The 27,864-nt window shown below is 44.0% G+C and overlaps 1 protein-coding gene across 2 annotated transcripts in view; it reads right to left on the bottom strand.

Moving 5' to 3' along the window:
• The window catches only part of NFAT5 (nuclear factor of activated T cells 5), a gene marked incomplete at its 5' end in the record, with an annotated part of 220,110 nt that overhangs the window by 188,825 nt on the left and 3,421 nt on the right, over positions 1-27,864 (bottom strand). Inside the window, 2 exons of one of the 2 annotated variants that reach the window (XM_082436144.1) lie at positions 8,773-8,847; positions 16,197-16,265. In XM_082436144.1, the coding sequence (XP_082292270.1) occupies positions 8,773-8,847; positions 16,197-16,265 (144 nt within the window). The remainder of the gene's footprint in view (positions 1-8,772; positions 8,848-16,196; positions 16,266-27,864) is intronic. The other variant, XM_082436147.1, reaches the window with a different exon arrangement.

The following is a 27,864-nucleotide window of genomic DNA, read 5'->3' as shown; positions in this document are numbered from 1 at the left end:
ACTTTGTCTCTCTAGCAAAACCTTCCTGGAATGTCGTTTGGGTTATTTAATCCACAAGTCAAATCCACTTTCTCTCCTGGCAAATCAGCAAGTACTTATTAGCATCTACTGTGTACCCAAGAGCAAACCCCAGGATCATTTGAGACCAGTGTAGATGGATAAGCCAAAAATGCCCAGGCGTTACCAAAATAGATTGTTGTCAAACCCACCTGTCTTGAGGCTTCAAAGGTAAGGAACTGAAAAGGTCTTTTTTTTTTTTCTTTTTGAGTTAGCATTTAGAGAAGTGACAGCCATGAGAATGTTTTTAGATTTAAATTCGTTTAGAAAACTCCTGAGGACATGAAAGACAAAGAAAGACTGAGGAACAATTCTAGAGTAAAGACGTTAAAGACACCTATCTATAAAATGTAATGCTTATCCTCGATGAGATCCTTGATAAAGGGAAAACAGCTATAAAATACATTATTGGAAACTGGTGAAACTGGAATACAAACTGTAGAGTAGATAATAGCATTGGATCAATGTTACCTTTTCTGAATTTGATACTTATATTGTGGTTACGTAATAAAATTATTTGTTCTTAGGAAACACAAACTGAAGTATTAAGGGGTAAGTGTGTCTACAACTTATTTTCAAGTTGTTCAGAAAAAAATTCTGTATATATACACACACATATATGTACACACATATACATGGAAAGAGATAGAATAAATGCAGCGAAATGTGAACAGGCTGAAGGATATATGGGACGTCTTTATATTATGTTTGCAGCTTTTCTATAAGTTTGAAATTATTTCAAAATAAAAAGTTTTTAAAAAGAAGGAAACTCCTAAGGGTCTTCTGTGAAGAACAGGATATACTGTGGTGTCATTGCTCCTTTGCAGAATATGGAACGGTAAATCGTCGAGGTCAGGTGGGTGCCAATTCCCCACATGACCGAGCCAACACTGTGTCTAGGGTGCTGGAGGTGACAACTGTCTGAATTGACATCTCCTGGCAGTTATTAGGAACCCCAGCATTACCAAAACTTTGCACGGTCCTTGTGACCCCACAGTCAGCCCCTGGAAGTGGAGGTCTCAGCTCACTCCACCCTTGACCTCTGGTCTGACAGCCATCTGTACAGCTCCTCCATCACATCCCAAGCTTGGAGAGTGGCACCACTTGGCCTCTTGCTCCCCAAGATTGAGTGCATCCTTCTGCTGAGTTGAGCCCTGGGTTGGAAGGCAGAAACGTCTCCTGTTCCCTCCAGATCAGAGGCAGCCTCGCCAGAAAGCCATAGTGCAAAATCCCGCAAGTTTCCAAGAACATCTCAGAGCCAGAGAGTTAGCCAAGTGTCTCTGAGCTGGCCCAGAGTAAGAAATGCTCAGTCTCAGATGTCAGGGTGCACACCCTGATTCCTTTTCTACTAGGTGGGTAGGAGGCAGCTGGGAGCTCCATTGACTTAGAAGAAACAGATGCAATCAAGGTCCAGAGGATGCCCAAGTTAAATGCATTGGCCCTTCGCCCTTGCAAACTCACTAAATCCGAATTCTACAAAATAGTTTCAATGCCAGCCAAGCCCAAGTATCACCATCTGCCTGCCAAAGCCAACCCACTGACTGCCGATTAGCAGTGAGAGGAAGTGGAAAGGCCATCAGTCCCAAGGGCTTCAAAGTGGAGGAGGTCAGGGAGCTTCCTGACAAGACTCAATCACAGAACCCACGATGGGGACAGGAGAAGAAGGTCTTTCTAGTTCTTATGAAAGTGGTTACTAGACTGTGATGGCCCCAGGCAAGCCCACAGCCCAGTGGCCACCTGCTGGGGACAAAGACCGTTTACCTCCAGCTTGAATTCTATGATGTGTGTGGGGCAAGATCAGCCTTCCTCTGTTCACCATTCTAGAGGATGTTCTCAGCCTTCCTGACTACCTGAGACCAGGCAAGTGAATCACAGGTCCAGCACACAAGTTGTCAAGAACAGCATACCTTTTCATAGTACTTACCAAGTGCCAGGCACTGTTCTAGTCGCTTTACAGATAACAACTTGTATAACCTCCCAGTAACCCTATGAGCATGGTAGTCTTATTATCCCTATTTGGCAGTTGTGGACACTGAGGCACAGAGAGGTAAAGTGACATGTCCCAAGGCACTGACCTAGCAAATAACGAAGCCAAGATTTGAACCTTGATGTCTGGCTTGCGTCTGTGCTTTTAAGCACTTCCTTATGTGAGGCCTCCTGGCTTGTTCTACATGCTGCTTCTAAAGAACCCATAAATGAGGAAATAATCATATTTCAAACATCACATATAGATAGGAAGAGATGGATAAGGGGCCTGTCCGCAAAGCAGGTTGATAGATGGCAGGAAGAAGGAGCGGGTCTCACCATTCCCTAGTACGCTTATCAACTGTACCAGATCATCCATCTGCCAACTCATTATTCACTCACTCTCTCATACTGAGGATTCAGGGCCTACTAGGTGTTACAGTGGGAGGGAACAAGAGGAGCCCAATTTAGTTAATGAAATGAAGTCTGGGCACACAAACAGTGAAATAATCAGAGAAGGAGGATTTTAGGCAGACTGAGTGGTGCTGACGTCAGGAGCAGCGTGGGATCGTGGGATCTTGGGATCGTGGGATCGTGGGATCGTGGGATCGTGGGATCGGGAAAGGAAATTTGGGCGAGTTGTACGGGCACAAGTCCAGGAAGTATACCCCAATCACCCCACCCCCCCAGGTTGGGGGACCTTCTTTAGTCCACCCATATCCACCCACGCTCAGCAACCTTTTTTTTTTTTTGGCCGTGCCACACAGCATGCAGGATCTTTAGTTCCCCGACCAGGGACTGAACCCGTGCCCCCTGCAGTGGAAGAGTGGAGTCTTAACCACTGGACCTCCAGGGAAGTCCCCACACTCAGCATCCTTATTTTAGCATTTCCCACACTGAGGTGAAGTTTCCTATTTGTTTCTCTGCCTGCTGTTAATTTCTGTATCCCCAGTGCTAGGCTTGGACTAGTCACTCAGTGTTTGTTGAATGACCTTCTGAACGAAAAAGGCACAAGGTCCCTGGACCTCACTTTGACTAGCAAGGTCCTCGATGATCCCTGGCCCTTTCCAGCCCCAAGAGCGCCTCATTCCACCCGAGGACTCCCTTTCTCTGCCCCTGTGCTTCTCCTAATGCCCTTCACACAGCCTTAGACACTGATCCCATTTTTCCTCCTCCTTCCCAAACCCAGACTTTAAGATAATCTACCAAATCCCTGCAGTTCCCACAAAGTGTGCTCCACTGGTCCCATGGGAGGTGTGGTGGGGTGCCCCCGTGGTCAAGGACATCCCCCAGATTACAAGTCACATCTCCCAGATTACAAGTCACATCCCCCAGATTACAAGTCACATCTCCCAGAACTCAGGGTCACAGCGCACTTTAGCATCTCCAAGAGGTTTCAAGAAGTCCTGGGAGGACAAAGGTTTGTACAGGAGCTGAAGGGATGGCTGAGATGGGGAAGAGACTTAATGCCCCCCATAATCCTCACAAGCACCACCCCCAGCTACTCAAATCTAAGTAAAGCCCCAGAGCTTGCTATGCAATAGCTATGGCTGTTTCCCATCCATTCAAATGACCATCCTTAGAGCCTTCTCATACGGACATTCCAGGGCCACCACTGGAAACAGGCAACGTTTGTTTTTTTTTGGGTGGGGGGATCATTTCCCCAGTCAGTGATGCTCTTTCCTTTCTAACACTTCAGCATCCTGGGCCTTAGTCTCCTTTCCCTCAGCTTCCTAAAGGATCTGATGCCCTTATTTATATTGAATTGTACATGACTGATAAAACTAGAATATGTCACCATTGAAGGTTTATTCTCGGTTTGCTCCCTCATTCCCACCCCAGATCCATTTTCTATCTTTCTTAGTTCTGGGGAGGCTGACCGCTGGGGACCGCGTTACCCAGGCCCCCTCACCCTGTGGTTTCTGGTTGGGTTGGCCAATGGAGCCACTGCCAGGAGATCTGAGGGCAAGAAGAGAAGAACATGGAGATATTTCATCTTTGGTGCAGCCTCACACCACTGGGCAGTGGCTGCATCTCTACAGCCTTGTCCCCCTCAAGGCGGCTCTTCCACAGCTCAGCTCTCACTGGGCTCCCTTTGGTTCTGCCACCCTAGATGCTAACAGCTGTCTGCTGTCGCAAGTCCCAGGGCGCCTTGCCATCCCTGCTGGTTCTTTCCATCCTGCCCGCTTCACTGTAAGTTGTCCTGCCATTAATTGCCTTATTTTATTTTTCAGTTACACCCTTTTGAGTGTACCGTCTGTTCCCTGCTAGGACTCTAATACAGAGTGTTCCATTTTTATCAGGTACAAGGTCCTAATTTGGCTTAAGCCAAAGCAATGAAGTTCTAATCGTAGAATCTGGGGCCAGAGGGAGTCCAGAGAGAGCAGGTATTTTTTGATGGGGGAAGTGTGCTAGTGTATCTCAGTGCCTTGAAATCCAACTATATCAAGGCCCGGAAGCTGGCTTCAGAATAATTTTATTCTGTTCCACTGCCATGAACTAAGAAGCTGCTGCGTTCCAGACACGGTGCTCAGGCTTATGGGAACCAAGGACGATGGAGACCAGGCCCTGTGTCCAAGAGCCTCACACTCAGAGACACTCGAGCCAGGGCAGAATGAAAGCCCTGGAATGGAATTGAATGTGACAGGCAGCCAAGCAGGGCAAAGCCGGCTGAGATAAGGACTTAATCAGAGTTCAGACAGAGAACAGTAGTGGAACAGCAGACGGAGGCTTTGTTCTAACGCTGGGGACCTGGGAGGACCTCACAGGGTGGAGGAGGAGGTCACACAGGACCTTGGAGAACCGTGAAGCCGGCCAATCAGCTGCCTCAGCACACAAGCCAGAGTGGGGCCCCTTTCTACAGCCTCCTGGGGGAAGCCTTCCTGGACGCTCAGGCAGTTTTATTTGCTCTGGATTCTAACTGCATATCTACTTTCCTCCTACGGCTCCCACTGATCGAGGGCTTACCCTGTGCATGCACTGTGCTGGGGGGCTTTGCACGCATGAGCCCATTCAATCCTCCAATCCCCCTTGCAGGGGGTGCTATTCATCCCATTTTATAGCTAAGGAAACTGAGGCTCAGTCCGAGGGACCAGCCCACGATTTTATGAACAAGCCCTGGAGGAAACAGGATTTGAAGCCAGACTGCCTGGCCCGGAAATGCACATTCTCAATCACTCTATTTTATCTGCATTGATTTCTAACTTGAGGCAGGGGTGGTACTGAGCACTTTGTATCAAGTGTCTCGTTTGCTCCTCACAGCGCCCCCATGAGGTAGGTCCAAGTATCACCCCCCACTTTAAGGAAGAAGAAACTGGCCACCAAGAGGGTCCTTTCAAGGTCATGGTGGAGTCAAGGTTTGAACCCAGGAGACCAACTAGGAATTCATGCCTCCAGCCACTACCTTCTTTGAGAGCAGGGCCTAGATTATTAACATTTTAATACACCTTATTTTGTAGAATGGTTTTAGACAGACAGAAAAATTATGAAGATAATACAGAGAGTTTCCTAATTGTTCTCGCTAGGACTTCCAATACTATGTTGAATAACAGTTGCAAGAGTGGGCATCCTTGTCTTGCTCCTGATCTTAGAGGAAGAACTTTCAGCTTTTCACCACTCAGTATGATGTTAGTGGTGGGCTTGTCATACATGGCTTTATCATGTTGAGGTACTTTCCCTCTATAACCACTTTGTTGAGAGTTTTCTTAATAAACGGATGTTGAATTTTGTCAAATGTTTCTTCTGCATCTGTTGAGATGATCATATGGCTTTTATCCTTCATTTTGCATCCCTGGAATAAATGCCACTTGATCATGGTGTACAATCCTTTTAATGTATTGTTGAACTCGGCTTGCTAATATTTTGTTGAGGGTTTTTGCATCTATGTTCATCAGGGATATTGGCTTATACTACAATTACCAACATTCTGCCACTCTTGCTTCATCTGTTCCTCTACCCACTTTCCACTCCTACTCTCTTCACTGCTTTTCTCTTACAGCCTCCACCCCCCGCCTTTTTTTCCGGGGAGAAGTCACACATATTACAATATGCAAATCTGAGGCTACACAGTTTTAACAAGTGGGCACAGCTGCATAACACACACCCCTTTCATGATAGGAAGCATGTCCATTCCCACTATTTTTTTTTAAGTTTATTTATTTATTTATGGCTGCGTTGGGTCTTCATTGCTGCACGCAGGCTTTCTTTAGTTGCAGCGAGCGGGGGCTACTCTTCGTTGCGGTGTGCGGGCTTCTCATTGTGGTGGCTTCTTGTCGTGGAACACGGGCTCTAGGCACGCGGGCTTCAGCAGTTGTGGTGCACGGGTTTAGTTCCTCTGAGGCATGTGGGATCTTCCCAGACCAGGGCTCGAACCCGTGTTCCCTGCATTGGCAGGCAGATTCTTAACCACTGCGCCAGCAGGGGTGTCCCACCCCAACTATTTTCTGTCCTATTTTCTAGGACCATCCACACCGCCCCCATCCAGAGATAACCACTGTCCTGATTTTTTCACCTTAGGTTAATTTTGCTTGCTCTGAAACTTCATGTAAATGGATGCATATAGTTTGCACTCTTTATTTCTTTTTTCTTTTCTGGCTTCTTTCACTGTGTATAGTGTCTCTGAGGTTCACCCACGTTGTTGTGTGTGTCGGTATTGTATCCCTTTCTATTGCCGAGTGGCACTGCATTGAATGCATTTGCTGCAACTTGTTTATCTGTTTTCCTGTTGATGGGCATTTGGACTGTTACCAGTTTGAGCTGCTGTGAATAAAGCTGCTGTGAACATTTTTGTCCAAGTCATTTTGGGGTGTATGTTCTCATTTCTCTTGGATAAACACCTTTTTGTATGTTTCTGTATCCATCAATGCTGACGATCTAGTCAGTACTCAGAAAAAGTGTGGTAAAATGAACTGAGTCATGGAACTAAGAGCTGCGACGTGGCAATAATCAATCACTTCACATAGTAAAGTGCATTTCATATAGTAAAGTTCCAAAGTTGAGGGTGAATGCCAACAGCAAAGGCTGGATAAAAAGAAAGGACATCTGAGGTAGGGACTGAGTGATTCAGTCAAGAATTTTGAAAAAGAACAGCCTTTGAAGAAGAGCCAAAATGTAGAGACAACAAGGAGACTTCCTCCTGCAAGGGACGGAGACTTTTCTCCGACATGCTGAGTGGACTGGAGTCCTGCAGGGTGTCTCTGCTGGGGTCAAAATGGTGCACTTGGAGCAAAATCACGACGCCCAGAGTTTGTTAGTGAGATTCTTCATGATGTTTTATATCTTGCTGAAGAGCGTTGATACCCTTTGTTTTGTCCTCCCTAAATCCACTGCTGAACTGCCACACTGAGAGACTTTGTCCTGCCAGGGATAGTCCAGAACAGGAGACCATCCAGCAATCTTTTCTCCTTGGCGCTGGGAGATGTTTGTGTGTAGCTGGGAAATCTGGGCTCCTGCCATTAATTAGCCATGTGCGCATTTGTCTCCAAAGTTCCTTCCAGCTCTGAAATATTACAACCTGGCAACTATACTTCTTTTTTCAATACATATTTTTTCTTATTACAAAGGTATATGAATTTACCATAGATAGTCAGAAAATATAAATAACAGAACCGAAGAAAATATAAAATCACTCACCATTTCACCACTCAGTGCTAACTCTTATTAACCTTCACTCATTCATTAACACATATTCATTGAGTGCCTACCATGTGCTGAGCAGTTTGAAGTGTGTCTTTCTAGACAATTTATATTTTAATGAAATCCTCCTGCTTTGTAACCTGCCTTTCACTTAATAGACAGTGGTGAACATAGTCTCACGTCAGTAAATATTTTTCTACAACGTTCCAGTTTTTCATGTTAATAAACACTCTCGGAGCTAGATTTTGAGAACCGTTACTTTAAGATAATTCCCACAAGCAGAACTCCCAGGTTATTAGTAATCACACTTATGAGGCTTCTGGCAGGTGATGCCAAAATAGCCTGCCTCCCCAGCCTCTCTTTACATCCATCCACTCAGACATATGCACTAAAAAGGGTCCAGAACTGCGCTGCCCATTACAACGGGCACTAGACATACAAGGCTGTATATATTTAAGTTAAAATTAATTAAAATAAACAATTCAGGTTCTCAGTTGCACTAGCCACATTTCAAGCACTCCATAGCATATGTAGCTAGTGGTTACTGTAATAATACAGAAAACATTTCCACTATTGCAGAAGGTTCTACTGGACATCACTGGTCCAGATGTGATGTTTTATTGATGTTAATTATTGTTATTTTGGGGTAGAGCCATTTGGGGTGATTTTCCTTTTTATTGCATTTCCTGACCCCTTTATTTTATTTATTTATTTTTCTGGCCGTGCTGCATCGCTTGTGGGATCTTAGTTCCCTGACCAGGGATTGAACCCAGGCCCCAGCAGTGAAAGTGCCAAGCCCTAACCACTGGACCGCCAGGGGACTCCCTCTTGGTCCCTTTATAATGAGCATTTATCAATTATTGTTTTACATATATCATGTTTTAAAGCCTTCTCCTCTTTGGAAAGGTGTACCTCGTGCCCACTGGCCCCCTGTAGATATGTCTGATTACTGGAAAACTTCAGAGCCCTTATGTCTGGTCATTGGGTTTGAATTCTAATTTCCAAATTAGAGCTCCAAAAAAGTTGCACTAAGAATCTCTATTCAAATTTACTTACATATGCATAAAGAAATTCTGGAAGGATACAAAAAAAAAAAAAATTAGGAACATTACTTACCTAAGGCACACGGAGTGGGTGTCTTTGCAGATGAGGACAAGAATGGGAAGGAGATTTTCCATGTGAATGTATCACCTATTTAAAAATAGATTAAAAATAAATTTAAAATATATCTCATTAAATTACACAAATAGCATATGATTGTAAAAAAAAAATTAATAGTAGACAGTGAAATTCCTTTCCCCGAAGGTTATTAACGGCAGGTTTGTGAGAATCCTTTCAGACTTGGGTCCGTTATGAACAATCACACATAATATCTTTTTTATATGAACAGGATCACGGGCACTTACGCTCTGCAGCGTGCTTCACACGTCTCTAAAATGTTATTCTGTCAGTGTGCTTTCATTCCTTAGACATCACCAGAGTCCTACCTCCCTTCCTGTTGATGACAGCTGGAAAAAGTGGGCTTTTAAAGCTCCAGGACTTTTTTCTCTTATGTCTCCAGGTGGCCCTTGATAACACCTCCACGTCTCCTTTGAAAGCCCGTGTGTCAGACCCGTTTCCAGATGACAGCAGAGCTGGCATCAGTCCGTCCAGGTCAGTCCCATCCTCACGGACGTTGCAGCTTCAGTTCCCTTACTTCTCACCCTCTCCCTTCCTCAGGTGTCTCCTTGTCTGCACCGTTCCCAGGCAGCGGGGGGGTGAAGGGAGTAAGAGCATTTCCAGGTGGAGCCTCGGGACAGGGAAGAGGCAGGGACATGGGGCACGAGTCACCTCCAGGTCCCCCTCTTCTTCTCCAGGCAGCCAGTAACAGTCCCCTTGCTTCCTCCTCCTATTTTTTTTTTTTTCTTCTTCATTTGTTTGGCTGCATCCAGTCTTAGTTGCAGCACACGGGATCTTTCGTTGCAGCGCGGGCTCTTCGTTGTGGTGCACGGGCTTCTCTCTAGTTGTGGCCTGCAGGTTTTCTCTCTCTAGTTGTGGTACGCAGGCTCCAGGGCACGTGGGCTCTGTAGTTTGCGGCACGCAGCTTCTCTAGTTGAGGTGTGCATGCTCAGTAGTTGTGGCGTGCGGGCTTAGTTGCCCTGCAGCGTGTGGGCTCTTAGTTCCCTGACCAGGGATAGAACCCACGTCCCCTGCATTGGAAGGCGGATTCTTTACCACTGGACCACCAGGGAAGCCCCCTTGCTTCCTCCTCTTGTCCACCCCCAGTTCCAAATCCACTTCCAGCCCCTACTGTGCTGGACACATTCCTGAACCTTACTTGCATCTTTTTTTGCAGTTCTGTGATGGGTTTCCCACATTGACCTTGGAGAGTCCGTTCCACACTCCTCCTTGGGTGCACCCTTGTCCAGATCTCCCACAGGAGGGGAGTGAGTGAGTAAGGGGCATTTCCAGAGGAGTGGGTGGGCCTGGAGTAAGTGTGGAGAAAAGTGGAGATGAAGGGTATGAGTCACCTACAGGAGTCACTGATGCTCCTGGAAGTCGCCCAATACCCGGACCTAAGAGAGAAATCCCAGTTCTGGGGCGGGGGGTGGTGAGTGTGCCCCTTCCCCCAGAGGCCCAGTAACTGGCCCAGCTTCAAAGACTCTGATCCTGGCCTCACAGGACTGGAACCAGCAAATCCATAGGGACAGAAAGTAGGCTCATGGTTGCCAGGGGCTAGGGTTGCGGGGATGGGAAGTGCCTGTCAGTGGGTACAGGGTTACTTTCTGGAGTGATGAAATGTTCTGGCTAGTGATGATGGTTGCTCTGTGAATATATTAATAATCACTGAGTTGTACACTTTAAAAGGTTGAATTTTATGGAATGTGAATTGTCTCAATAAAAAAGTAATTTAGAGGGCTGCAAATCTATTGAGATATAATTTACATGCACTAAAATGTAAACTCCCATCTTAATGTAGAGTTCAATGATTTTTGACAAGAACCCCCATGCCGCCACCACCACTCTAATCAAAATGTAGAACATGTCCATCACCCCAAAAGTTCCCCTGTGCTCCTTCAGCATTTTTTTTCAACAACACTGAATAGAGTAGAAACTATCAGAATTCATCACACATAGTAAGGGGTACTAGTTCATAAAATTTACATTGTAGTTATATTTAAAGATATACACACACACATAATAGGGTTGTGATGTGAGTCACAGTCAAAAGGACTGAAAGTTCCTATTGAAACATGCACCATGGAAGGCGTAAGGGGGTCGTGGCAGAAATGTCATGCACTTGCTCTGAGGGTTGCTCTGTGGCTGGGCTCTCTGCTCAGCACTTACATGCATCGTCTCACTCAAGCCTTACAGCCACTTTCTATGATGTGCCTCATCACCCCATGCTGCAGATGAGGAAACCAAGGCTTCACGATCTCTGCTGGAAGCCAGATCTGATTTCAAAACTTACTGCCCATAATGCCTCAGTTTTCTCTTTATGGGTTTATAATTCCAGCTGAAATGTCAAATCCTAGAGGATGAAGACAGTATCTGTCAACCTCCGTTCAGACATTCGAGAACAGCAAAAAAGATAAGAAGATGAAGAAGAGGACAAAAAGAGGACACAGTCCTCCCTGCATGGAGCTTGCAGTCGAGTCACAGGTGTGCACACCCACCGGAGAGCCTGAAGCACCAAAGACAGGAACACAGTGTCATGTTTCTCTTTGTAACCCTGGGTGTAACTCTGGGTGTGATGGGCTGGCTTTTCCTGTGTCCAGTTGCTGGGAATGTTGCCCCAGCCTTTCTCTGAGACACTCCTGGGCAGTCAGACCAGGTGGACCCTGCAAGGCCCATTCCCTTCTGGGTTGTTCTGGAAGGCCCAAGACCTGAAGGAGTCCTCGTGACACTAAGAGTCCTGAGGCTGCAAGGACCCCAGACCAGGGGTCTTGCTGGAAACACTGGAGCCCTCCAGAGCCCTCCTACCAAGCACTGGCCTCAGAGCAGCGGGGAGAGGATTACAGCACAGATTCAACATGAGGGTTTTTGTCCCTGAATTGCGCCTCCATGATACACTGGTAGCCGCCATCAGTCTCTCATTTCAAAAGTCAAGCCAGATGGCATAAATCCTACCTTCCAGTTAGCCCTAATTGATTTCACCCTTATTGATTTGTTGCTAGTTAATGAGCCTGTTTATCTCAAGACCCAAATCCTTCTTTCCCCCTTAGATTCTCTGGCATCATTAAATCTTCTAAACATTAGGAAATGTCTTTATTTTATTATTTTTAGGGAACGTCTTTAAATGCTAGTCTTGGACATCACTGTATTCAGCACACTGCATGTTCTAGAAAAGTCAGGGGACCCCCAACAGAGACCAGTTTTCATCCAAGGGGTAGCTAAAACCCTGGAGTCTCGAGGTTACTAGGGCCTCCTCAGTGTTTTCACCTGGGATGGTGTGGAAAGACTTGGAATAACACAGACCTGGATTTGGATCCCAGCTCTGTCACTTGTTAGCTGTGACCTTGGGCAATATACCTAACCTCTCTGAACGTGTTTCCTCATCTCAAAAACAAAACTAAACAAAAAACCCCAAGAGCCTTGTAGGGTTACTGTGGGATTAGATGAGATCAAGGTATGCAGTAGGCACCTAATACATACCAGCCCTCCTCCCCACCTCCTGCCTGCCAAGGAGATTAACATTCTGCAAAGACAAAAACAGCCAAGCAACTTTCTGTAAAGGAGGATTTATATCTTCGTTCTTGTTTTTCCTGAAAGGGCACGAACAGGAAACCTTGCACTGGTAAGAACACCCTAACTTTGGTCCTTCCGCGCAGTAAAGTAAGGTTCCCACGGGGTCTTAACCGCCGTGCATTGTCATATATTATGTGATATGAACCAAGTGTGTTCACTGGAAAACGGCTGTCTTGCCATCTGTACGGCCACCAAGAGGTCCGAGCCACCATCTCCCACTCACCTGGATCATTCATCAGCCTCGTACTGCTCCCCCTTCCGCTCTTGCTCTCCCAGAAGACACTTCTTTCCACGGAGGCCAGTTCTCAAAACGCAAATCCAATCACATCAGACGCCTGCCCCACACTCTCCGTTGTCTTTTCTGCAAAGCCCGACGCCGTCCATCCGCTGCCTACCTCTCCGTCCCAGCCCCGACCTCCCCTCTCCGGGAAGCTGCACCAGCCACACGTGTTTTCCTTTTCCTCAAGCAGCCCAACTGGTTCCAACCTCAGGGCCTTTGCAGCTGCTCCCTCCACCTGGAGCTCTCCTCCTCCTCCCAATGGATGCTTCATTTTCAATACGCAGGTTTCAGCTCCAAGGCACCTTCTCAGAGATATCTTCTCTGATCATGTCCCCACCGCCATCACGTCCATCACTTCACCCTATTTTATTTTCATCCTTGCGCTTGCCGCTAACTAAAACTCTCTGGTACCTTGTCTGTCTGACTCACCGTGCACCCCGGTGCCTAGAACAGTGCCCGGCACAGGACAGGGACATAATTCGTGCCTGTTAAATAAATTAACCCAGGGAATTCCCTGGCGGTCCAGTGGTTACGACTCCAAGCTCTCACTGCTGAGGGCCGGGGTTCAATCCCTGGTCAGGGAACTAAGATCCCACAAGCCACGCAGTGAGGCCAAAAAAAAAAAAAAAAAAAAAAATTGTCTTGCCATTTACAGTATAAATCAATGATCTTCGGGATGGTCTCTCCTCATATTAGAGCTTCTAGTGTGTAAGTGTCTAGACAGTCTTTTATTTTTGGCATTTTTGGCAAAGTGACTTGCTTCTGGAATTTAACAAAACCAGACAACGCCTGTCTCCCTAGTCTCATCCAAAGCTGTGCCACCTCTTCTAGAATCTGCCAAGACTCTGGCTGCCCGGCTCCTCCATAATAACCAGGCACGGATGAGACAGAGATTTTACAAATCCCACTGGAATATTCTGCTGCCTGAAAAATTGGAGCACCAGTGGACTAGAGACTTGAAACTGGAGACAGCCCAAATCTAGCCAGAGTCTCTGCTCCTCAGTGGGCTGGATACATGGGATTAATTCAGGCAGGAGCCAGGCAAGAAATGCTGGCCCCTGAGGACGGCTAAGAGAGGGAATTTTAAGATCCAGACGGAAAAGAAAGCTGGGGGCAGGGGGTGAGGGGTGGCGAGGTAGGGAGGACCCACCCCTCCGCAACCCAAGGGTTCTGAACCTGCTAGGACTGATATTAAATATTAAATTGGGCGTATTTATGTGCATGTGTATGTATGTACGTTTTGGGAAGAGGGTCCATAGTTCTTACCGGAGCTGCAATAGGGCCTATGCCCTGAAAGGTTAAGAACCATGGATCTGGAAGGCATGCAGTTAGGTTAGCGAGTCATCATCCTAAACATGACCTGAGCCGAGACAATCACGAGAAAGGAAAAGTGCTTTGTGCTCCAAAGAAAACAAAAGCTATTTCCAACAGGAACTGGCTGTCACATTCTCTGCACTTGGAAAAAAAATCAACAGAGCATCCGCCCAGCCTGCCCAAGGCCCATCCCTAAGCCCAGGTCTCCGGGGAAGGCTTTGAGCCTTTGTTTTCCAGTCTGCGGGCAACTGGCTGGGCAGAGAGCCAGAGGGGAGAGACCTTTATGGAAGAAAATACAGAAGCGTGCCATGTTGTGTGGGCTAGAAGCACCCGAAGGTGCTGACTGAAAGTGCTGACTGATACCGCAGGACCCACTAGGTGAGGAAGAATGTGCTAGTTGAGATTCAGTTCTCTCCTGACCCTTTGACTTGGCTCCAGCCACGATGTTGGGCCTGCTTTTTCCTCTGGGTGCCCTGGGCACCACAGTATTCATCACGGGCCTTGGTGCCTTTCTAAGTAGATTTTGGACCCTTCAGGGGTGGCAAGCCCACTTTTCTCCCTATGGCCACCCCAGCTATCAGACTGGAGCTCCTGCCTATTTAAGGCTATGTGTCACATCTGGTGTTCAGAAGGGACACTCCCTTCCCCTGCCCTTCTTGCCTTTGTAAGGGGAGGACCTGGGACGTGGCAGAAGGCCCAAAAAACGCTGGAAGGAGCCCCACAAGCAGGCGGGCGGGCCGGGAGCCAGAGCGCTGTGCCAGCACTTGGTGTAACCTCCAGGGAGGGTGCAGTCCACACACGTCCTGGCTTCCGAGAGGCAGGCACTGGGTGTCAGCCCGCAGCCATCACCTCTCCTGCTCAGCCTCTCCATGAGCCCCGTGGAGTCTCGCTCAGCCTTGTTATTCTTCTGCGTTTGTATAGGTTCTATCTTTAATATATCCCAGCGAGGTTTCTTGATTTCCTCCCCCAAATCTGATTCTCCTCCAAGCTTCCCCATTTCAGCCTATGGCACCTTCATCACCCTGGGGCTCATTCTTCAGGTCCCAGCTAAACAGCACCTCCTCCTTGGAAAGACCTTCCCAGGAACCAAATCTAAAGGTCCGTCCCCCCCGCCCAGCGCCACCAGCCACCCACCGCCCCAAGATGCCCTCCTTCATGTCATTCTGTTTGTCGATCATGTTTATATTTACAGTTCTATTAAGATATAATTCACATACCCGCTACGGCACACAATTCAGTGATTTTTGGTATATTCACAAATTTGTGAGACCATCTTCATCATCCCAAAAAAGAACCCTGTACCCATTAGGCTCACTCTCCGTTTTCCCTCCTCCCAGCTCCTGGTAAGCACTAATCTACTTTCTGTTTCCATGAATTTGCCTATTCTGGACATTCCATATAAGCAGAATGATATACTATGTGACTTTCTGTGTCTGGCTTCTTTCACTTAGCATAATGTTGTAGCATATATCAGTGTTTCATTCCTTTTTATGCTGAATAATATTCCATTGTAGGTACAGACCACATTTTGTTTATCCATTCATCAGTCGATGGACATTTGGGTTGTTTCCACATTTTGGCTATTATGAATAACGCTGCTATAAACATTCATGCACAAGTTTTGTGTGAACATATGTTTTCAATTCTCCTGGGTAAATACCTAGGTGTGGAATTGCTAGGTCACATGGTAATTCTATGTGTAACTTTCTGAGGAAGGATTCTGTGTTTTAAATGTGTGTCCCACAGCACTACACAGTACTTTCTTTATCTAGTAGCCCGAGGTATGGGCATCTGCATGGATAAAAACCCAAACTGACATGGATGTGGAGCAAAGAAAGTCTCAAACATAGCAGGTCTTCTCCCACTTACACATCCAAGAGACACCCTTGCACATATGCACCAGCATATACAAACAAGGATGCTCCCAGTCATACTGTTGGCCAAAAATAGGAAATAACCCAATGTCCATTCACAGTAGCTTGCATAAATACACTGTGGACTATTCATCAAAGAAAATAAATGAACTACAGCTACACATCACAGCATGGATGAGCCTCACAGTGTTGAAAGAAACAAGTCACAAGAAAATATGTATAGTACAATTTCATTTATATAAAGTTCCAAAACAAGTAAAATGAAATCATGTGCTTTAGGGATGCAAATGTGGGTAGAAAAACTATTAAAAGTTATTTCAACCAAAAAACAGGATATTGGTTACCTCTGGCACGGAGAGCGGGAGGGACACAGGAAGGTCTTCTGAGGGGCAGCCAATCTTCTAGTTTTTGTCCTGGGTGATGAATACACCAGGGTTCACTTTGAATTACTTTTAACTGTACATAGGTACTTACTTACTCACTATTCTGAAAGATTCATTTCACAATTCAAAGAAGAGACAGGGGACTTCCCTGGTGGCGCAGTGGATAAGAATCCACCTGCCAATGCAGGGGACACGGGTTCGAGCCATGGTCCAGGAAGATCCCACATGCCGCGGAGCAACTAGGCCCGTGGGCCACAACTACTGAGCCTGTGCTCTAGAGCCCACAAGCCACAACTACTGAGCCCACGTGCCACACTACTGAAGCCCATGCACCTAAAGCCCATGCTCCACAACAAGAGAAGCCACCGCAATGAGAAGCCCGTGCACCGCAACAAAGAGTAGCCCCCGCTCGCCGCAACTAGAGAAAGCCCACGCTCAGCAACGAAGACCCAACGCAGCCAAAAATAAATGAATAAATTTAAAAAAGAAAAAAAAAGAGAAGAGACAGAACAGAACCCAGATCTAGGGGTCAGGACACCTGGATTCCAGATCGTGTTACCACCAAAGAGCTGTGTGACAGAAGACAAATTGTCTCTCTGCCTCGACTTTCTTGTCTCTAAAATGGGAATGATAATAACAACTGACACTTATTCAGGACTTACTGTTCCCAGGTACCGTGCTAAGTGTTTTCACATGTGTCATCAGTTATCAGTAATACGTCCCATGAGCACAAGAAACACATAACTGAAGCCAGCTTAGGCAAGAATTATTACATGGTTGTAGAAATGGCCTCTAGAACCTAAAGGCAGGGTGCAGCGGGGAACAGACTCTGGGGACTCTGTCTTGTATTGCTGCTTTTCCCTCTGGAACTGTTGCATACTTCTCTTCTGCTATAAACTGGTTGTTTTTGCATCTCATTCACATGTGAGAAAATGACCACCCACAACTCCCAGGTTTATATCTTCTGCATTCAAGACACCAGCCAGACTAAGCCTGGCATCTCTCAGTACACATTACAAAGTTCATTGGGAAAAGAATTCTTACTGCTTTAGTTTGGATCCAGCCTCTGCTCTGATCCAATGAACTGTGGCCAAAGGGCAGAGTCATACCACGCAAAAAGGCTGCCAGGGACGAATATCATGAAACTGGGGACTACAGATGGTTGGCAGTTCAGCCCATGGAAATTTAACTCCGTAGCGATGTATATTCCTAAGACGGCAGCTCCTAGAATGGCAGGAAGAGGGGAAGAACCAACAACCCAACATCAATGGTTATTTCATCTACTCTATATAACAACCCAGTGAGGTATTGTGAAAATCCCCATTGTATGGATGAAGAGACTAAGAATCAGATTAGAGGCAGGGGTTTCCCAACAGCAGCGCTGTTGACCTTTTGGCCTGCGCAGTTCGTCGTGGTAGGGAACTATCCTGTGCATTGTGGTACGTTTAGCAGCATCCCTGGCCTCTACCCACTGGATGCTAATAGCACTCCTCCGTTTTGTGATGATCAAAAATGTCTCCATATGTTGTCAAATGTCCCCTGGAGGTGAGAAACACCGACACAGGCTGAGTAAATTTCACAACACCGCTCCACGGGTAAGACAGAGACAGGATTCAAATGCAGGTCTGTCTGACTCTAAAGGCTTCTCTTAGTCACTGTCTCTCTTATGATCATATCTAAATTACCTACCTCATAAGGTTTAGCGAGGATATACTGAATGTGCAAGCGCCTTGAAGAGTTAGGGGGAGCAGAAATAAATTATCATGTCTCCACATTCTGATGAGCTTCCAGTTCTGTGGATCAATACGACCCCTCAATCAGGACAGGGCTCCACAGCGCTAAGGAATTTGAATTCTATGGGTCTGACCACCAACCAGATTCCCTGTTTAGTATCGTGATGTGATTACTCTCCAAAGCCTCTCCCTCATGAGGATTGACATTCCCAATGACTTGCTATCCCATGTCCAATTCCACTCTCCAACCTACGATTTATGGTAACTTTTTTTTCCTTTTTTTTTTTTTTTTAACAGTAACTTTTCTTACCTGGTTTTCCCCTAGTGGTGCCAAGTCTTTTTCCAGATAATTTGGTCCCTAAAGCCTATATATTCTTCTTCCACAAACAACTAACTGAACATATTCCATCTCTTCCTCCGTGAACTAGAGGTCTTAACCTAGGCTGCATGAGGTTCCGTGGTGCATTTACCAAACTCCAGTGGTTTCCCTGGAGTGGACCCTCCCATAACTAGAACGCCTCTCTGAGAATGTTGCTTGACCAAGCCCTACGTGGACAGACGTCAGCCTGTTAGTTTTCATTTTGGTCTGTTCCTTTATATATTTATTAAATTTAATTAATTAATTATTTTTGGCTGCGCCAGGTCTTAGTTGCGGCGAGCGGGTTTCTCTCTAGCTGTGGCGCATGGGCTTAGTTGCCCCGCACCATGTGGGATCTTAGTTCCCCCGCCAGGGATCAAACCCACGTCCCCTGCATTGGAAGGCAGATTCTTTACCACTGGACCACCAGGGAAGTCCCTTCATTTTGGTTTTTAATAGTCATTGTGACTGAATTCTAAAAATGATGAAGTCCTTCATCTGCAAGGCTGTGAGGCCCTCCCATTGGAACCCTAAGGGAAAACATTTTGGCTGAGATTAGAGAAGGCTGGCCACACACTAGTGACAGGGGGTCTTTACAATGAGCTTCTGTAAGTCTATCAAAGAAAGCACATCCCTACAGCTGAGTTTGGCTGCCGAATAAAATGACCAGGGTATGTCATTCATATCCTTCCAGTCAAGATATAAACAGTCTGTTTGGAGGTCTGGTTACAATATAGTATCTTTTAGTAAACTTTTTTTTGTACTTGAAGTATAACCTACATGCAGAAAAGTACACAAATCGTAAGTCTACAGCTCAGTGAATTTACCCTGAAGTAAACACACCCATATAACCACCACCCAGATCAAGGAATTACCAACATTCCAGAAACCCCTCTCAGGCCCCCTCCCAGTCACCATCTTCACCCTCTCCTTAAATGTAACCACTCTAATTTTAATCTTATGACCTGCATATTTTTTGTGTATCTGATGGCCCAGATAATTATCTCTGGAGGCCAGAGTTAATCAGAAGCTGGGAGGACTGTTTCCCTATGAGTCATTCCTCTTAAGAATAGTTTATCAGCAAGGATGCTTCCAGCTGCAAGTAATAGAAAACCCAACTCAAATGGCTTAAACAATAAGGAAATTTATGATCTCCACACAAATGGAAGTCCTGCTGTAGGGTGTGCTTCAAGGTTCATTTCATCAGCAGCTGGAGGCAACAAAGTCTCATGTTCTCTCATTCTCCACTCAGCCACCTTCGTGTTTGCTTCATTCTCAGGCTGGAAGCAGGGCAGCCATAGCAGTTATTTCTGTGGCTCTGGAGAGGAAATGTCTTCCAGAGGTTTCATGCCACTGGTGAGAATTGGGTCACATATGTAACCATGTGAAATAGAACTGTCCCAACTGTCTCAGACTTACCACCTGGGATAGGATGGATGTTGAGAAGCCCACCCCAGTGCTCCCTACAGAAAGCCACAGAATAAAAACGGAAAACGTCTGGCTCCTCTAATGTATCAACATGCTTTATATTGATAAATGGTAACAAGGGTCATAAACAGCGGACATTTGTGGCTGAACATACTGTTGGAGATTCAAGGTTAGAGGTAAGTAACTATCTGGGAGGAGAGAATAAATTGACCGTGGCAAAATAAACACAGCCACTCCTGTCCCCCCTCCCCCGAACGTCAATGATCCTTCCTCTCTGAATTGCCCATTTGGGCACTGAGTCATAAACATATTCTTTAATGTTATTGGGATAGTGTCTGTTACCAGTGATGTTAAGCACAGAACATAATGTTTCAATATACTCTTAGTATACAAATCCTACCCCTTTACAAATCACATGATGACAGGCAGGGCACATGGAGCCCGTCATTTATTTTAGTTTAGTTTTTTAAATTTATTTTTGGCTGCATTGGGTCTTCGTTGCTGCACGTGGGCTTTTCCCTCGTGGTGAGGGGGGGCTACTCTTCGTTGCGGTGCGCAGGCTTCTCATTGCAGTGGCCTCTCTTGTTACAGAGCACGGGCTCTAGGCATGCGGGCTTCAGTAGTTGTGGCACATGGGCTCAGTAGTTGTGGCTCGTGGGCTCTAGAGTACAGGCTCAGTAGTTGTGGTGCACGGGCTTAGTTGCTCCACGGCATGTGGGATCTTCCCAGACCAGGGCTCGAACCCTTGTCTCCTGCATTGGCAGGTGGATTCCCAACCACTGCACCACCAGGGAAGCCCAACCCCATCATTTAAATGCTACAAAGTGAGTCAAGGCTCTTCAGAACACTCCAGTTCCTTCAGTTACCTCGATGATACCCCAGCCATTCGGTCCCCCTAGATGTCTGAATATTCTCTACACCACCAATTTTTGAATAAATATGATAAATATGAGACTCATATATATACATATGTATTAATATTCACTTGCTTACAGTAGCTGGAAATGTAACAGGTTTACATCCCTTTTTTCAATGTGCTAGTCACATATTATTCAAACAGAGATGAATACCTGTTGGTGAAATCTATCATCAGAGAAGATCTGGGTAGGTAAGCTATACACATCAGTGAAAAACAATCACAATAATGGGAGATACAAGAGTGATATTTTATGTTAAGTGGTAAAACATGTATGTCTGTGGATGATAGGACAGATAGATTTCAAAGATAAGGTATTAATTACACTGTATATGTATATACATTTTATATACATAAGTGTATATGTACCAATTATTTTATATTGTTTGAAAAAAAGGTCTCCAAATAATCATTCATACTGGATAAATACACAACTGATAACACTCTTAGCACCATCAAGAAAGGATGAATACAAGGGCAATTCCAACTGAAGAGTAAAAAACCCAGCATATCCTTCAGAAAAATATTTGCCACAAAAGTAACATTCTTGAGAAAATTTTTTTCTCACAGATGTTTCTAATTTTAATTGCTACTATATTTTACAAGGCAACGTATCAGCACAAATATTAAACTATCTAATATGCAAAGTTCTAATATAAGAAAGTACATCACTATAACGCACTAGATCTCAATGGGCTTAAACACCCTCATGTTTCAGAAAATGTACTTTTTACTAGAGTAAAAATATAATATCCTGTGAGTATCAATCATTTTACTTGCATTTTTGATATCTAACAGCCATCCAATATCCCCTGGATGTTTGAACATTCATTCTTGTTAGAATTCCAGTTTTCTCAAGAATGACACGAGGCAAATGTATTTTACTATTCCCCCTTATGTTAACTGGGAATGTATCTTATTTATAATCCAATATTACCCCAGTTTGCTTTTTGGTATAGGTTAGGCCATTTTGAAAGAAGTTGAATATGTCATGATGCCAAGACCCAATACAGTCAAGGATCTTCTAATGGGGACATGAAATGTTAGGAAAAAGCCTCTGTTAATTTGCTCCATAAAAATCATATCAAGGTTGTAGAGATTTTAAGAGGAATGCTCTTTTCCTTCCACACCTGCAGAGGGCACATTTTCCACTTCACTATTACTCCACCAACCAGTCAAATGTTTTCTGAGCATCTACTGTGTTAGAGCACTGTACTAGGTACAGTGGAGAAACACAAAATAATGCCAATTGCCCAATCTCTGTCCTCAAAGACACTCCACTCTAGCTGGGAAGATTAACAGAGGGACTCGTCTGATGCCAAAGAATGAAAATGGCCATAAGTGTGTGCCAGGCACTCAGAGACGGGAATAGTGAATAGTGAACTGGAGTGAGGTTTCATGGAGAAAGTGAGACTTGGGCTGGACTTTGCAGTCCGGGTATGATTCAGCTAGACCAACATGATAAATATGCTGCCTATCCCACTGCCACTCTTCATGCTTGCCAGTGTGGCTCCACTTCCCACTGAGCTTGGATCAAACACGGGGCTACATAGGGAGATCAGCCCGGTGCTTTGTGACCACCTAGAGGGGTGGGATTGGGAGGGTGGCACAAGAGGGAGGGGATATGGGGATATATGTATACATATACCTGATTCACTTTGTCATACAGCAGAAACTAACACAACATTGTAAAGCAATTATACTCCAATAAAGATCTTTAAAAAAAAAAAAACAAAACACGCAGTGCTACAAGCAAACAGTCTAGTCAACTGCAATCAAAACTCAGGACCAAAAAGAAAAAAAAAAACTCAGGACAAAACCCATTTGGGATGGGTGGGGGTGGAAGTTGGATATTATGGCTCATGGAAAAGAACTCTGAAGGGTACAAGAGACAGGAAAGGGCAAGGTGGAAGCAAAAGACAGTAGGAGGAGTGGCCAGCTGAGAGCAGATTGTCTAGGTAGGTAGTGTTGGGTCAAATCATAGAAGATATTGAAAACTAGGCAATTCTTGAATAAAGAATGTGTTTAAGAAAGAATAACTTGGGGTTTCCCTGGTGGTGCAGTGGTTGAGAATCTGCCTGCCAACACAGGGGACACGGGTTCGAGCCCTGGTCTGGGAAGATCCCACATGCCACGGAGCAACTGGGCCCGTGAGCCACAATTACTGAGCCTGTGCATCTGGAGGTTGTGCTCCGCAACAAGAGAGGCCGCGTTAGTGAGAGGCCCGTGCACCGCGATGAAGAGTGGCCCCCACTCGCCACAACTAGAGAAAGCCCTCGCACAGAAACGAAGACCCAACACAGCCATAAATAAATAAATTAATTAAAAAAAAAAAAAAGAAAGAATAACTTGGAAGGAATGTGCACAGGAGATACAGAAAATGACTGGGTACATCTGCTTAAAAAAAAAAAAAAATCTCATTTAGAAAAAGCCCAAGCCTCTGAACAGACTTATGGGTCATAATTTTTAATTTTCATGAACAAGAGATTTCTTAACTATCCAGAATTCTAGCTTAGAAGACATTTTCTTTCGGAAAGCATTGTTCCACTGGGTTCTTATTTACAATGCTGCTGTTGAGAAGTTGTGATATCACTTCCTGATTCTTCCAAAGTGATCTACTTTTTCTCTTTGGAAGCTTTTAGGACCATGGTTCTCAACCCTCACCATGCATCAGGTTCCCCTGAAACAGAGCTTTTGCTTTTTTAATTGATCTGTGGCAGGGTCAGATATTGGTATTTTTTAATGTTCCAAGGTGATTTCAAGATGATCCAAGATGTGGCCATGGTCAGTGGTTTTGGATTTTCTTATCCCTTCTGTTCTGAAATTCCACAATGATATGCCTTGGTAAGAGTCATTTTACATTATTGTGTTGAGCACTCAGTCATTTCAACCTCAAAAATCATAATTTGTTCTGAGATGTTTTCTTTACTTTTATTTTTTTATTTTTTGGCCACACCTCGTGGCTTGTGGGATCTTAGTTCCCCGACCAGGGATCGAACCTGGACCACTGGCAGTGAAAGTGCCGAGTCCTAATCACTGGACCACCAGGGAATTCCTTGGAATGTTTTCTTGTATTATTTCTGTGATAGTTTCTTCATTTTTCACTTCTAGATCTCCTCTTAATTGAGACAGGGTATCTCCTTGTATAAACTCTCATTTTCCATCTTTTCGTTTTTGTTCTACCTTGTGGGAGATTTCCTCTTTTTTATTTTCCATCTCTTCTACTGCTTTCTTTTTTTTTATTTCTGCTCTCATTAAAAGACTTTATTTTGAAATAATTTTAGGCTTACAAAGACTTGCAAAGGTAGTCCCCTAATGTTAACATCTTACATAATCAAAGTACAATTATCAAAACTAAGAAGTTAACGTTGCAACAATGCCATGAAGTACAGACTTCATTTGCATGTCACAAGTCATTCCACTAATGTCCTTTTTCTGGATCTAATCCAGGATCCCACACTGTATATGGTGGTCATGTCTCCTTAGCCTCCTCCAGTCTGTGACAGTTCTTCAGTCTTTCCTTGTCTTTCATGACCCTTGACACTTTTGGAGAATATTGGTTGAGGGTTTTGCAGAGTGTTCATCAATTTGGGTCTGTCTGATATTTTGTCATGATTAGATTGAGGTTACTAATTTGGGGGAATACAATAGACAGGATATGTTCTTCTCAGTGCATCATTTCAAGGGTACATGATATTGATGTGTTATTACTGATGATGTTAAACCGGACCGACTTCGTTAAGTCAGCCAGCTTTCTTCACTAAAATAACTGCTTTTCTCTTTTTAACTAGTAAATGCTTTGGGGGAGATACTTTTGACTATGTAAATATCGTTTCTTCTTAAGCTTTTGCCTACTAATTTTAGCAATCACTAGTAGCCTCAAATTTGTAATTTCTAGAATTCTTATCCTTTGTTCCTTTTTAAATAGCATCCTTGGTTTGTATTCATGGATATAATATCATCTCTCTGAAGTTGCAAGTTTTGTTTTCTTTTCTTCTGCATTATTTCTTCCTCTTTTTTTCCTATTTGTTTTGATCTCTATCTTTCGTACTAAAGCTTCCAAAAATGGTTGATAGCCCTTGGCTATCCGTTTATATTTAACTGTTAAGGGAGGCACTAAAAACCTTTTTGCATGCTTTACATCCGAAGAGCTGATTGATTGATTTCACTGCCAGGTGACCTTGTGGAAGCTGCCAGGTGTCAGCAGCTGTTGACCTCTTCTCTAGAACTGGTGGGTTTCTCCAGAGAGAAATCTTCCTAACCGCTGCCTGGGGGTATAATCTTGACTGTTAGTATTCTACAAGCCAAGGGGGTGCGGGTGGGGAGGTATCTCAGCAATTAGTATGAAATTCCACTTAATCCCCACTCACCATGGCCCTCAGCTTTGCCTTGTAATCAATCTCACATCAAGATCATCTCAGTTTACTGGTCTTTGATCTTCCAAAAATTTCCTGAGATCTTTCATTGACAGAGGTGTACTCTCTTATTCACTTTGTATCTTCGTTTATTCTTTACTCTCATTATTTATGTGGCTTTTGGAAGGGAACAGAGATAAGTTTGTCAAACTACTATGTTCAATCTGAAGCCCCTTACTGTTATTTTTTTTTAGGGTGGTCAAAACCCATCAATATTTATCAAGTATAAAATTCTATGAACCGAAAAATGGTACAGATGAACCGGTTTGCAACTCAGAAATAGACACACAGATATAGAGAACAAATATATGGACATCAAGGAGGGAAAGCAGGGGGTGGGGGGTGGAATGCATTGGGAGATTGGGACTGACATATATACACTAATATGTATAAAATAGATAACTAATAATTGACATATAACACTGTATTAGTTTTAGGTGTACATCATGATTTGATATATGTATATGTTGCGAAATGATTACCACAATAAGTTTAGTTAACATCCATCACCACACAGTTATAAAAATTTTTTTCTTGTGATGAGAACTTAAAGAAAAAAAAATTCTATGAACCAATCTCCCATACAGAAGAATTCCAAATGATTTATGTAGATACTCCACCCTCAAGGAGGTGGAGCGTGGGCTGCCCATAGTAACTTCCTCCTAATACGAAACAGTATGGAAAGTTCCTTTCAAAGAGTAACTTTATAGAAAAGAAACCTAATAAACACCTATAATGGAAAAGAATCTGAAAAAAGAATATATATATATATATATATATATATGTCAAATCATTTTGCTGTACACCTACAAACTAACACAATATTGTAAATCAACTATACGTCAACAACAAAAGAAACCCTAATAAACACTACCTCATCCTTTTGATCAAGGTCAGTCTCATAAATCGTATTGATAGTATATACCCTTGATATGATGCAATAATAACAAATTACATCTAGAGCCTTCCCCCACCCCAACCTCAGTCTAATTATAAGAAAAATATCAAGTTCCAGTTGAGGGCATCCTACAGTGTACCTGATCAATACTCCTCAAAATAGTCAAGGTCATCACAAACAAGAGTCGGAGCAACTGTCACAGTCAAGAGGAGGCAAAGAAAACATGATGACTAAATGTAAAAGTAGAACAGAAAAAAAGATATTAGGTAAAAACTGAGGAAGTATGAATAAATTGTGGACTTTGATAATAATGTACTGATACTGGTTCATTAACTGTAACCAATGTACCACACTGTTTAAGATGCTAGTAATAGGGGAAACCGGGTGCTAAGTTTATGGGAACTCTGTATTATTGTCCCAATTTTTCTAAATTTAAAACTGCTCTAAAAAATAAAGTTTATTTAAAATATTTCTAAGAAACCAATAAATACTGGCAGCTGAATTTATTTACAGAGAAAACAGAATGGGTTTGTGGGGATGCAGGAGTCAATGAGGTTTTTCGGTTGTTAGTGATGTGGGCAGCACTGGGATTCATCTCAGAATTCTACTTAGGAGTCCCAGATAATTCAACAAATTTGGATAGGTTGTTCGTTCAGACACAGCATGATAAACCATACTGAATCTGCTTAGCCCTTCCTATGGCCCAGCATAAAGCAGGGCACCCTGAGGGATGCAAAGACGCTTCCTTCAGAGGTTGTATAGTCCATTAATGAAGACACTTAAACAAAATACACAAAGTATGTGATAACAGTATCTGCCTTGGGTATCTGCTTTCCCTATGATCCACCCCTCCATTCAAAGCTGAGGAATGGGTCCCCCTGCCCTTGATGGGATCAGAAATGGACACTCTTGATACTATCTAGCCAATTGCATTCTCACTTCTAAGAATTAATTTCCATAAGAGGTTTGGACTGGAAACTAATGTAGCCACCTTGATTCCTATTGGTCTTCTGATTCCTGGTCCTAGTTCTCATGAGGTCCAGTTGTGCTTCCTAACCCTGAGTTCCATCAGATGCTCATTCGTAACTGATCCATAACAAGTAAGTTCCCTTTTACCTGTTAGCTTAAATAGGTTCCTTACTTATGTATCTTATTCTATGACAAAAATAATCTGAGTGTGTATCTTTTTTAAGTAAAGAATATTTCTTCTTTGCAACGAGACTTAGCACAGAATAAAAAAATGAGTCTCTGCCCTATGAGAGCTTAGGTATACTTGGAGAGGCAGAACCCTTTGTTACCAAGGCAGGCATTTTAAGGTCAGGTAAGCAGCAGGGGCCACTGTAGTTAGGATATGTTTTAAAAACTAAATCTGAACTAGCTTGAGACAAAAAGCAAATTTACTGACTCATACATGAAAAGGTCCAGTGGTAGACTTTTAGCCCTAAATGAAGGTCAATAAAGATGTTCAAACAGAACTTCACTAGTTTGCATGCATGGTCTGGCTTAAAAACAAATCAGCTTAATTTCTTCCAAATGTTTTCTACAACAGGCTAGTGGGTACATTTTTGGACCATAATACTTAAAAATGAAGAGGAGCGTGGCTAAGGGATCACTTATTGGTAAACCATGAGACAGAGTACTGCAGTTTAAAGGGGCAAGATGGAGTAGAATGAGTGTAGGAAAAATCCAAAAACTAAAAACAAACAAAAAACACCTAAAAAAAAGATTCAGAAAAGAAAAAGCGGGTCACATTGGAAGTCTAAGAAAGCTCATTTTCCTGTGCTGCTCCTTATTAGATTTCTTGGGTAATAAATCAGGGTGGGCAGGTTTGTGAGAAGATTCGTTTTTATTGTGGACATCATCCTATTGTTTTGTAAGTAA

Source organism: Balaenoptera physalus (genome assembly GCF_965194825.1).
Source record: "Balaenoptera physalus genome assembly, chromosome: 19".
Classification (NCBI taxonomy): Eukaryota; Metazoa; Chordata; class Mammalia; order Artiodactyla; family Balaenopteridae; genus Balaenoptera; species Balaenoptera physalus.
This window is presented reverse-complemented; position numbering and strand designations above follow the sequence as displayed.